The 14112-nt window shown below is 39.2% G+C and overlaps 1 protein-coding gene across 1 annotated transcript in view; it reads right to left on the bottom strand.

Moving 5' to 3' along the window:
• The window catches only part of LOC136707268 (basement membrane-specific heparan sulfate proteoglycan core protein-like), a 160456-nt gene that overhangs the window by 57402 nt on the left and 88942 nt on the right, over positions 1–14112 (bottom strand). The window contains exon 8 of the mRNA XM_066681247.1: positions 675–947. Coding sequence (XP_066537344.1) covers positions 675–947 — 273 coding nt within the window. The remainder of the gene's footprint in view (positions 1–674; positions 948–14112) is intronic.

Below are 14112 nucleotides of genomic sequence, written 5' to 3' on the forward strand. Positions count from 1 at the left end.
GGACAGGGAGTGTGGCGCTAAATGCTTCTCAGTTCTTACATACTTTTTTGATCTGCTATTTTTGCACTTCTACTCATTTTTCAGGAAATATTTTACTTCAGCCATAACTTCACTCAGCTAGCAGCACTTGTATTTGTGTGTGGACTTAGACTACACTATGCCTCTTGACTCAGTGATCTGAGGGTTCTCAACTCTTCCTCAGATTCAGATTCTCATTCACTGTCCTTCAGCCAATCAGCAGCACAGAAAAATACAATCAAGCAACTACTGCTGGCGGTGTCTGAAACATCCTAAAGTCAGTGAGTTGTGACAGAATCTAGTGTTTGAATGAAATGCTGTTCATTTTTATTGTAAAATTACAGCTTTTTTTTACAGCTTTTATTGTAAAATATGGCAATTGTATTCATTTTTTTAAAGATTGTTTACCTACTGTGCACATCATTATCTAAACTTTTATTGCATTTTTATGTAAAATGTTATAAAATAAGAAATGTATGTAAAATATTCATTATGAATAATGAATGTAAAATAATTAATTACTCCCACCCCCACCCCAGAGTCAATATAGCAGTGCGTAAAGCTTTAGGAAGAGACAAAGAACAAAGTATGTTCCTGTGAGTTAAATGTAGTGATATGATGATGGTGTTAATGAATAATAACAGATTAACACCCACCTGATACAGTCAGTGTAACAGCATCACTGATCTCTGATTTCTGAGAGTCACTCCTCCTCTGTCCTCTGCAGGTGTATTTACCACTGAAAGGCACTTTTACACTGAATGAAAATCCCCTGCTTTTACTTAAAGTATAAACTAGGTGACCATTTTTAAACCAGCTGTAACTCCACTCAGTGTCCGTGTGTTTTTGTACATCACATCTGAGAGTTACTGTCTCTTCAATAAACATCTGTCCACCAGGATCCAGAGTCAGTGAAGCTTTTGGTCTCTCTGTACAATGACATCACACAAATGTTATTTTAAACCACTTAAACTCACCTTTAATCTCAGATCTATTCATTAAAATGTTATTGGAAGAATTACTACATGTAACAAGATCAGACATGTACCGATCACTGTGAGAGTCACTTCATTACTCCAAGCAGAGGGTAGGGGAGAGTATTTCCCAACACAGTTACACTGGTATTTCTGAATGTGGTGTGTTTTAATGTCATTAATTATGTAATAGTTTTCATTAGATTCGTAGGGTTGAGTGTGATCACTGTACCAACGGTACTTCCAGTCAGTTACTCTCCATCCTGGACAGACACATCTGAGTGTGACTCTCTGTCCGCTGAATAATTCTGTCCAGTTTGGCTCCACACCCAGAACTGCATAATACTGCTCTGTAAAAAACACACACACAAAACACACATCCGTCACTAAACTCAAACACTTCATCCTACTCTATGAACACAATTATCAGCTCAGAATTCAACAAATGTAAATGTGAATCACCTTGAGCGTGCTCTGTTTGGATAAGGGAACCAAACACTAAAACAGGGAAGAGAAACAGAGAACATGGCGTTAAATCTGAGATCATCCCTTTCTTCAGAATCACATTTCATCCAAATTATATTCACTTCATGAGATTAAATGAGTGAAACAATTGTAACAAAATCACTAATAACTGCATTACATTCACAGACTGTTAGAAATGTATATAGTGTGATGAGCTTTATCTGCGGGTCTGAACCTGAAGCATCTCATTGTGGTGTTCTGCTGCACCAGCCCAAAGCATTTTTAAATGAAACAACACTTCCTCTACAACGCTACGCATCAGCTTCATCAGCAGCAATAAAAACGGCAAGACAAGCACATACACTGGTCAGCCACAATGTTAGAACAACTGGCTGTTAAGTACATAACACTGATCGCCTTATTGGCACGTGTTTAATGAAGTAATGGCAAGAACATTTACTCACAGAGAGTTAGAGAGAGAGCACTGAGGTCCATAATGTCCCAGTAACAACTGACTGACTCAACATTGCTCTGTGCTCAACTATGATCACTTCCTGAGAGAGAGAGAGAGAGAGAGAGAGAGAGAGAGATCTTTACAGTATAAAAATCTGTAAACTCCTATATTGTGAACACAGAGTGTTTCCTTCAAATTACAGTTCTTACAAATACTAAATAGGTCAAATAACATAAATACTTTTATATTAATGTTGTGAGCTGGGTCTCTGAACCTAAACCAGTGAGTTTCTGTGTGAATGGAAATTTCTCAACATAGGTGAGAGTAGCGTACCCAAATCTAAAGAAACAAGCATTTCTTTATTAATGAGCTTGTCTTTATTAATGCCTTTATTAATGCACCCACCCACTCACAATGGATTCATTAATAGCCCTTAAACATACTAAAAGAACATTCATCATCATCATCATCATCATCATTTTCTTCTCCGCTTCTCCATTTCAGGGTCGCGGTCTAAAAGAACATTAGATAGGTTATATGCTTTTATTTGCAAATCTTTATTTTAAATGTCTCACAGAGATTAATGTGTTTTGGCTGCGAGTCAGTCACAGGGTGGGTCTTCCTTCAGCCTTCATTAAGGCACCTATTCAAATATAAAGCTGCTCCGATCATCAGCTTCACTGGCCTCCTAGTCACCATCAGGAAGAGATAACTGTTTTTTTTTGTACCAGCTCTGGGCTTGAGGTCAGTAACTAGAGCACAACAGATAACATTCATTCTTTATCTGTAACCCTTATCCAATTCAGGGTCGCGGTGGGTCCAGAGCCTACCTGGAATCACTAGGCGCAAGGCGGGAATACACCCTGGAGGTGGCACCAGTCCTTCACAGGGCAACACACACTCACACATTCACTCACAGCTATGGATACTTTTGAGTCACCAATCCACCTACCAACATGTGTTTTTGGACTGTGGGAGGAAACCGGAGCACCCGGAGGAAACACACCAAACTCCTCACAGACAGTCACCCGGAGCAGGACTCGAACCCACAAGCTCCAGGTCCCTGGAGCTGTGTGACTGCGACTCTACCTGCTGCGCCACTGTAACAATGATGGCTAATTACAGTTATAAAAGCGGCTTGTATATAACTGTTAGCGAAACACAGGAGGATCTGAGATTTAGTTAATGTTAATATGAGCTGTGTTCAGGTTGTGAGAAAGCACTCTATACATGCATCAAGTTAACGTTAGTCTCTTGCATTGGGTAGTGTGAATATATTTATATACCACCCTTATCAGTGTTTCTGTAGTGTAGTAGGTAAAGTTCCATATCATGCCATTTGGGACACAGCCTCACTCTCTAAAGTTACTGTTAATCAAATGCTGTTTCACATGATTATAAATGCAGTATTTTACTGCCTCATCTTGTGCAGTAAAGGGCCTTATCTTACTTTACTGCCTTACCTGGCATATATTTTGGATATATGGTGGGCTTGGACTCAGTAAAATCAAACCACCAAAATCAAACTCAGTCCTATGCCCTTGTACCCGCCTTTGCTCATATTTGCACAGATGGAAAAGTGAGAAACTGAAGCACTGTTTAATTAATAAGCCAATTTTCTGTATTTTTGAAAATTTGAACATTTATGTTAATGTTGTATCTGGTGTTATAATGTTAAGCTACTGATTTAGATACAGAAGTTGACATTACTTCAATAAATTAGAAAATTGTAAACATGCATGTGTATTATATTACCATTTTTTGGGGGTGCAATATGGTACAGGTGGGGTGCAGAAATCCCCCTACATCTGAGGTGGGGAAAGAGAAAAAGTTTGAGAACCACAGCTAAAAGGTAACTTGCTCTGTTCGTGACTTAAGACTCTCAGATTCCGGCAGACTGAGGTTTGCAAACTTCCACATTAATGAGGCAGAAGCAACATTGGTGAAGCCATTGCAGCACTTAGTGTTGGGAAAGCAGTGGTGTATTGATCCTGACAATTTTATATAATTCTAATATCCTGCAGAGTAAATATGACCTGTATTGTATTTTTCTACTTACTCTACATATTGTCACACTGAGCCCATAGTATACACTGCACTTCTTTCACAGAGCTGCAGCCCAGTCTTCACTTTGCACTTTAAGAAATCAGGAACAAAATACATACAAATATTCATGTGTATAGAATAAAATATCAATTCAACTCAAACAGCACAAGAAAAACAGCCCCTACAGGTGTTAATAAGCAAGTGATCATATTAAAATATTCTTATGCAATGGAGATTTCTCAGCCAATTAAATTAGTTTGACATTTTCAATTAAAATACATCAGGCAAATCGTATGTTGAAATACAGCAAATCATTTTGTGGTCTGAGTCTTCTCTGGTCAGATGGAGGGTAAACCCATTTTGGACAAGCCCAGCCAACCACATTCAATAATGCACAACTTTTCTGTCTTTTGAATGTTTGTACTAACTGTGCAACTCTTTAAAACCATGTTGGTGAGTGGTGGCTTTACAAATATGCCTAGATTTATTGGATTCTCTTGTAAAGAGGCATGCAGCTGCATTGGCATAACATAGGCAATAGACAAAATTATATAATTTTAAAAAAGTGTGATTTTCTTTCATATTGTCCCTAATCACCCACATAAAAACTAATACATTTTACCAGGGCCAAAAAGTAGCTTAGCCTTGGCCTATCCTACTACTCACCCCACATACAATAATAGTATAATAATGAAATTAGAATGCTGCCCACTGACTTACTGTTATTGTTGATGACTGGTCGTTTTAAAAAGTGTTCTCACATTTAAGACCATTTAATTCAGGATGGAAGACATAAGAGCTAACCTAGGCTTATTTTCTCATCCAGTCCGTGTACACAATGTCTTACAAAATGTCATTAGTGGTAAGGACATTATTAGATTTTTATACCACAGGTTCTACAGCATGTTTCTGTTCACAGAGTGCCACTGTCAGAACCGCATCTGCCACCACCACCACTGTCATCAGCCACGGGAGTTGATGAAGGCCCTACTGTGGCAAGCATTCTGTGACCACATACTGTGGCCCAACTGTTGCTTGAATAACAAGTTTCTTTTATTTCTCACAGTTTCTCTGCACATCCTTTGCATTTTCTTTCCATCTCAGAAGATCCTGTTACATTCATCCTACATTGCACTGCAAACCAGCGCACAGAGCCAAAGGGAGGAGGTGTTTCATGGACAATGCCTTTTTAATTATTTTTTTTTATGTCTTTGGGCAGTCTGTGCTCACTGAGATACACATTGAGAATGTAGTTGCTACACTGTTCTCTTGGAGGGAGGAAGTTACTCACACATACACTGGCCAACAGGAAGCCAGCCCACAAGTACTGAGCTAAACTTAATTAAGTTAAATATACATGAACTGCAAAAGGGGGATTTTCTGTCACATACTTGAAACTGAAAGACAAAACCAGTAAATTTAACTAGAGCTCAGCAGCCGGCCCACGGTGGGTTTGCTGGTGAAATTTCTTCAGCACCATTCAACAGAATGAGGTAAATTGTGATTCTATACTAGGAAACAGAAAACCATGAAAAACTGAAAGTTCACCAGTCAGTGCAAGGATATTTTTATGAATGACCAGAGTTACTTAACAAATGATGCAAATTTCTTTCAAAGCACATTACTGGCCTCTTTGATGTTTTGTTTGTTGCCTAAAGCATTTCTCAATGGTCTCCTTCTTGACTGATATCCTGGCACAAGTGTTAGAAATAGTAGCATTATGGATGTGCTATATGTCTAATTATGATCACCCATAAGTGTTAATTAAATGTTAATTGGTCAAATGTCTGGCAAGGAACATGCGAAATATACTACAAAAATTAACATAGAACTATAGGCTAGATGAATCTCTTTATTTTTCAAGAACAGACAGGGTGTAAAGGACAGGGGAATCAGTAAAAAAACTGCCACTAGACCATAATCTGGATGCCTCGGGATAAGTCAAGACAAATGGCATTCATATGTAGATAATCAACATTACTTTTAATACCCACGTCAAAGTTGATTACTTGGTTTAGCACTGCTTTCCCTTCTGCAGGCTCAGGCCTTCAAATCATTCATTCATTCATAGTCTGTAACTGCTTATCCAGTTCAGGGTCATGGTGGGTCTGGCGCCTACCCGGAATCATTGGGCGCAAGGTGGGAACACACCCTGGGCGCTGGTCCTTTGCAGGGTGACACACACACTCACTCACACCTACGGACACTTTAGAGTCGCCAATCCACCAACGTGTTTTGGGACTGTGGGAGGAAACCGGAGCACCCAGAGGAAACCCACACGGAGCACCCAGAGGAAACCCACATGAACACACCACACTCCTCACAGACAGTCACCCGGAGTGGGACTCAAACCCACAACCTCAAGGTCCCTGGAGCTGCGTGACTGTGACACTACCTGCTGCACCACCAATCTGCCCCCTTCAAATAATGCACCCACTCAAAGTTTTAGCTTGACAAAGTGATACTGAGGCAAGAGAGGGCAGCAAAGCTGCAGCTTTGGAGAAAAACAACTCAGACACACTGATGTCAAACTTGCAGAAGGTGTGGTCACAGCCCTCAATCTTGTAGATTTACTTTCCTGTAGAGTGTAGCTCCACAATCTTCCAAACTGGCTCAAGCTAATTTACTTCTTCAGAAGCCATTAGCGTCGGGTATACCTTGTGATTTTGTGTTGAATGAACAGAAAAGGTCCAAAATTATTTTGGGGGTTGGTGGTCCTGTTTTATTAATGCTTTGGAAAATTGTTGTGTTTTGATGCCAAAGCAAGAGCAGTGAGGTAAATGCCTCAGTCTGATCTCATGCTTGTTTCATGCCCCTCAGGAGTTAAGTTGCTGATCAGTTTGCACAGAATTCTGGCAAATGGTCACACTTCAATTTTCAGCAGTGTCAGCAACAAGAAGAATATCACATCTCATACTTGAAATAGGAACAGCTTTTATTGTACATTACATTACAGAGCCAAGACCATGATTAGTCACACCATCATCAGTCACATGATTAGTACTCTAGTAATCTGGTAGCACATCAGTACTAGCAGCGAAGTGCATTAAGGTTCCTAAGTACTTTTGCCATTGTTGCAGTGAAGCCAGACAATCACTGACCAAGGCATTGCAGCTTGTTCTTTGCCCATGCTGCCCTCTTCATGCTGCCTCACAGTGCCATTGATCACTGTGTACTGCTTACTGATGGCTGGCATTATGTGACTGAGGACAGGAACATTTAAAAATAAAGGTGCTACAAAGGGATTGTTGAGCGATGCCATAAAAAAAAAAAAAAAAAAAACAACGCATAAAGGACCATGTATGTTTAAGAGATGTAGGAGTGTGAAACACCTTTTAAAGGTTTAAAATCCATCACTTGACCTGAAGTGTCTTTACCCATTGGAACGTACTAGTAAAAATGATTAACGAAAGCATGTTGGCTTTACAGACTGTTTCAGGGTCCTGGGGTTGTGGGTTTGAGCTCTGTTCTGGTCTGTGGGGCGTTTGGTGGGTTTCCTCCAACAGTCCAAAATATGTTGGTAGGTGGACTGGATATTTGGAAGTGTCCATAACTGTTAATATGAGAGTGTGTGGTGACCTGAGATGTGGTGACCATCCAGGTGTGTTCTTGCCTTGCACCAAGTGTTTCTGTGTAGGCTCTGGACCCACCGTGACCCTGAACTACGTTATCAGTTACAGACAATGAATGAATGAATGAACTATTTAAGTAGAGGTGTGTTTGGATTCTTAAGGTGGTCAGTTAACCAATTCAAGCACTACTAATTCAATACTGAGTCTTCAACAAAATTCAGCAAAGCACATTTCACTTTTTATGAAGGGACTAAGTTTGTAAGGGATCAAGGTGGCAGAAGAGGCCACAAGCAGGGGGCTAGATGTCACACAAGGTGAGTAGGGGTTCACCAGGTCACACAAATGGACATAGTCTATGGAGGCTGCCTCGTGATGTCACCGGAATGGTTCTTATTTGCCTCAAAGCATTAAGATGACTAAGTTCAAATAGATTGTATTTATTTATTAATATTATCCTGCAAAGTTATGCTATTTAAAAATGTTATTCATCCTCTTCTACATTAATGTTACACACTCAAACTTCAACTTTAAGCATTTACATTTCAAACTGGATTAAAAGTAAAATACCATAAAAAATCCCACATAGCAATGATGTTTGACCAAAATGTGGCCCAAATCTGAGCCAGAGTATTTCATTTTTTGAACTTTCGTTTGTCCTTACTACTGCGTAGTCCACCCACGCAGTAGATTGTTAGTACAGTTTGAAATGTATGAAAACAAAATTGTGCTTAAAACATTTTTGTGTGTTCTTCAAATAAGGGCTTTAAAACATCAGATCTGAAATGTAGGAGTAACCACTTCCACAAAAACTCTCATTCTATCTCGTGGTTCAGCCAGTAAACAACTCCCCCACTGTAATACTGACCCTTAGTGGACAGGATGAGAATTACAACCAACAATTATGACCAACTGTCACAAACTATGAAAACTGAAAAATAACCAAGTTGCATTGCATTCCATGGCTGGAGTTGTGCACTTATACACTTGCTAACATTAGCTAATAATGGCACCAGACTTCAAAAAGTTTATATTGAAAATTTTATATAAAAACATATTTAAACCTGTAAATCTTACTTGTAAATTCAGCTACTTTTAGCTGCACCCCTTCCTCACACAGCTGCTCTATTACTGACTTACACACCTCTTATTTAATGTTCATAGAAAAGCACTGCTGATATGACACATGGGAAGAGCCACAAATGAAATTAAGGTCAACATGGCAAGCATCAACTTGTTTATTATGAAGACCCCAAGGACTGGGCTGTGGAGTGGTGGACCCATGTTCTCTAGAGTAACGGAGTTTCATATTTGGGAAGAGTTGACATGCTAAGACTCACTAATGCTGTAGTGTCTTGCAGCATAGAGGGACAAACTCCTTATTAAATGCCCATGATTTCAGATGAAAAACACTCACACAGTTGCCTGTATAGTGTAGTTAGATGTGGACCACAGATAGAATGCCATGACAAATTTTAAATGTGACTGCTACAACAGAGCTAGTGTTGGCCCACAATACATTTGCAGATCAGCTCAGATTAATTGTGTATAAAAAATATTATTGATGTGGGTTTTACATTGACAAAAAGGACAATATAACACTTCCAAGTGCCATAACCTTCAGTAAAAAAAGTGTCACAGATTATGCTCAGAGGGGCAGCTCAGCCAAAGAGTCTCTCAGGGGAGATGGAGAATGCACTTTCAACAAAGGATAATGTGTATCTCAATAAAACCTCTGAAAAGCTGTGATAATGAAATAAATGCTTAAAAATAGCATGCAACACTGTGGACTTTGGGGGCTCGGGTAGAACTGAGATGTAGACTCTGAATGAAGTTTGGGAGGCTGTGAGCAGTCATGTAGTTGGGTATCTATGCTGTAGTTTAGGTCAGTAATAAACACTGAATCATGGTGAAAACAGTGCCGGACAGTTATTGTATGGTCCCTCATGTCTTTGTTCAGTGTCCACTTATCAGTGATCGTCCTCTTGCTTTGCTGCTCTGTAATACTGGCTTTAGAATGTTTGGGTTCTGAGCTTCACTCTATGTTTCTGTTCAGAAACACATAGCTGAAGACATCATCAGCTCACCAGGTGACCTCAAAACGTTTGGTTTGAAATATCCTGCTGGAGTTCAATTTTGATGCTGAGAAACTCATCACTGGCCACCTGCCATTTTGCTCCAAGTTTTTCACCAACTTTAATTTCATCATTCTCATTCATCATTTTCTTCAACTCCCTGTTTGCCCAGCCCTGAAACAAAGACCTCAACTTTATTGAGGGACCACCTGCTGTAATCAGTTTTGATATAAAACTAAGTTCTCTCTGTTGATGGGGACTGATATGCTGTGCTTGAATTAAAAAAAATCCTTCGCACTAGAAGCTGGGATGGATTCTTACTGTCACATGATGCAGATTATGCTCTTTAGGTCAATAAACAGAGATTATTTAGGCACAATCCTGCTGTTTGTTTTTAAAAGGGAAATTATCAAGTCAATATTTAAAAAATAACTTGAAACAATTTGAAGTAAACCTGCTTTGTTGCCATGGAAATCTCTCCATATACAAAACTGCTATAACTGTTATATTATATATATGTTCAGTTGTTTCTGTGTAAGTGAACTGTCTAACATGTGTTGGTGAGTATTCAGTGGTGTTTTGTGGGTTTGGTGAGTGGAGGAGGAGATGATGAGGTGTTAAAATGCATTTAGCTCTGTTCATGACTTCAGACTCTCAGTGGCAGACTGAGCAATTCAAATGTGCACTGTGAGATATATTTTATTTAATGGCATATAGTTTTGACCTTTTTTTTATTTATATACCTCTTTGACTCCTGTTCTTAAGGTGATGATAACCATCCCCCTGCATCTAATTTCACATCTTGCTTTTTGGGAACTGAAAGTTAATTGCTTACAGTCCAGAACCTCCTGGCTCATTATATGCCAGGGAAAGACCTACTGACTGGATAATGACTACTGTGTTTAGAATGTTGTGGTTGGAAAGTGGCACTTTACATTTTGTTAAGATTTTATGATTAACAGAACAAAATAAAAAAACGGAAATAGATCTTATATTTAATATAGATGTTCGATTGGGTTCAGATCTGGAGACATACTTTGCCACTGAATCACTTTTACTCTGTTCTTTTTCAGAAATGCAACAGTGGCCTCAGATGTGTGTTTTGGATCATTGTCATGTTGGAAAAGTGCATGAAAACCAAGCGCATGGAGTGATGGTAGCATCTTTTCTTTCAATATAGAGCAGTACATCTGTGAATTCATGATACCATCAATGAAATGCAGCTCCCCGACACCAGCAGCACTCATGCAGCCCCACATAAGGACACTGCCACCACCATGTTTCACTGTAGGCACCATGCATTTTTCTTTGCACTCCTCACCTTTGTGAAACCATACAGTTTGGAAGTCATCAGTTCCGAAAACATTTATCTTGGTCTCATCACTCCAGAGTATAGAGTCCCAGTAGTCTTTGTCTTTTTCAGAATGGGCCCTGGCAAATTCTAGGAGGGCTTTTTTGTGCATGGGCTTCAGGAAAGGCTTCCTTCATGGATGACACCCATGCATGCCATTCCTGTGTATGCCGCGTATTGTGTCACGAGAAACAGTCACTCCAGATTGGATTTGTACTTCTTTAGCTAACTGCAATGAATTTGTGTGGCAAAGTTCATCACCCCACCAAGGAAGTAGGACACATCTCTCAGTGAAGCTTTAGTTCAGCCTCCAGGGGCTTGTACCACAGATGAACCACTTGTTGCTTTGCATACTTTTAGCCCACATTCACCCTTCCTTCAGTGGTCAGGTCTACCACAGTTATTTGGGTCGTGTGTCAATCTTAGCACAGCAGTGACACAGGCGATGGTGGTGTGTTATTGTGTGTTGAGTGGGTACAAGTGGATTAGACATAGCAGTCCTACTGGATTTACAGTCTGTACTTGTAAAACTATAAGTGAGCCTGGGTGTAGAAACAATGAGGAAGTTTTAATGTTATAGTGGGTTTTGACATTAACCACATTACCTCAATATCAATATGTGACACGTTGAATTTATTACTGCCTTCATTGTGGTATTTTTTGCTGTTGTTGGTATTTGTTTCTTTGCTTAGCTAAGTTACAAAAGTGTACTTTGTGTGTGTGTGAACAATATAAAACATTAAGCATTGTTAGGTTAAAAGACAATAAGCAACCAATGTCCAAGGGTTTTGGGAATAACAAAATTTCAGGCACTGGTCACTTGATCTTCAAGTGTAAGGGACAGGGATGGCATAGTAAATAAAGGGTGTGTTTTCTGTTTAGTATTAATAATTTTTAGACCTAAGTACCTATGATTTTATGATTTTATTCCATTGAACATATGCTCACAGTACACAGACATAAAATGACATAAATGATGGACAGGTGAATATCTCTGAAATTAAAAATAATACAACAGCAGTCAGCGGTGAGCTCAATTGATCTATTTGATCTCATTGATTTAATTTTACCAGAAAATCCCACTGCGATCAGAAATTCACATTTACAAAAGAAACCTGTCCAAGACAGCAGCTGTACAGACTCCCAGCACATCACATAGAACATACACTATACTGTCAAAAGTATTCACTCATCCATGGCATAAGGTGTATAAAATCAAGCACCTAGGCATGCAGACTGCTTCTAAAAACACTTTAGAATGTAATAGGATGCCACCTGTGAAACAAGTCCAGGTAAAAATCCAGTCCCATTGAAATTTCCTCACTACTAAATTTTCCAGTCAACTGTCAATGTTATTATAACAAATTGGAAGTGACTGGGAACGACAGCAACTCATCCACAAAATGGTATGCCACGTAAAATGACAGAGTGGGGTCAGCGGATGCACATAATACACAGAACTTTGTGGATTCAATCGCTACAGACCTCCAAACTTAATGTGGCCTTCAGATTAGCTCAAGAACAGTGCGTAGAGAGTTTCATGGAATGTGTTTTGATGGCCGTGCAGCTGCATCACCAAGCGCAATAGGATGCAAGGTAAAGCATGCAGCCACTGGACTCTTCCATACCTTTTTTCTGAGAGTGCATACAGTGACTTGAGGATCGAAACTAGGGCACTCTGGCCCTGGTGCTGTGTGGCAACAAACACTAGGAGGAGCTTTTCAATTCTGGTGTTAATTTGCTCTCACCCACTTTCCCTCAGGGGAATCTCTGACACCATCTTAAGGGTCGTTCCATTTCTGTATGAACTGAAGTGTGTTAGGTCAGCCTTCAAAAGGTGGGAAGGAACGAGTGAACACTGAAGTCCACTTCAGAAGCAGAACTTGCACAGAATAAATAGTAACATGATGCTATTTCCCTAGTAACAGCAAAAACAAATGTTGAACAAAGTAGTTAGCTATATAATAAAATAACATAAAAATCCACAATGCTTAAAATGTAAAAAACTGTAATATATTCTTACAAAATCTATATTCTACATATTTTTTGCATTTTAATTAGGTTATAATCATTGAAACAATACTTATTTGATGTTCAGCTTTTGTGATCACTCATTCTTGTGAAATATTTGTCTGTTCCTCAATATGACAGTGTGGACAGTCTGCAGCAAATTTTATCTGTGAATCACCAAATAAATCAGGTCAGCAGTATGTGCATTTGTGTTTGTGCCGAGTGTGAGTGTGTTCCAATTGAAATGCCCACTCCTCGTCGTCCCCTCCTCAATTTCTACACTGAGTGGCCACTTGTTTGACATAAGTACTATACACTTCCAAGTGGTCAGTGAAAGTGAGTGAAGGCAAGTGAATATCAGAATTAAAACGCAGGGTATCTGTTTTTTTTTTTTATGACAAATGTTTCTGTTTGTTACTAGATGTCTATTGTCAGAGAAAATATATATTTGATTGACTTTGGAATGATGGTCAGGTTTTAAAGGAAACTGAACCAAATGTGTTTTTGTGGAATAACTGATGTCGTTAGATGTCTCTGGTCTGACTGTGTTCACACGGTTTACACTGTGATATTATACTAACCCATGTGGTCCTAAGTTAATTTAGATTAAATCCTGTTCCTTTGTTTGGTCAGTGATCATCATTGAGGTTAGACTAAGAGCAATGAGGTTAATAATCATTTTATGGTCAGTTCCTCCACATTACGAGTTAAGCTGCTGATCTCTATGTATCTTATTCTTGTTAAAATGTTAAACCTTCACACATTAAATTTTAAGTTTCAGCAACATTACGCTCACACACACACACACACACACACAAAGCAACAGCATTCGTGTTCTTCCTCTTTCAATTTACAGTGTCAAGACCATATTTGGATGTGTGTAGATTCAGGTCATTAGATCAGTCTTGCACATGCATATATTCCATAAATGGTATGTGCTTCATGTAAAGTTTCTGGATTGGAGCAGACACTAAGGAGCACAGTGGGCAAAGACCCTTTAATGTGGTAGTCCAGCTTCTTTCCCTGGTCAGTTTCTGCTCTTTTAGTCAGTGGTTCTTGTACTTTTTGTCTTGAGACAACCCCAAATAACTGATCAAGAGACCCACACACAGATCACTTGATGTCTCGTTATAAGATTGCAACTACATTT

Source organism: Hoplias malabaricus, chromosome 9, assembly GCF_029633855.1.
Source record: "Hoplias malabaricus isolate fHopMal1 chromosome 9, fHopMal1.hap1, whole genome shotgun sequence".
Lineage (NCBI taxonomy): Eukaryota > Metazoa > Chordata > Actinopteri > Characiformes > Erythrinidae > Hoplias > Hoplias malabaricus.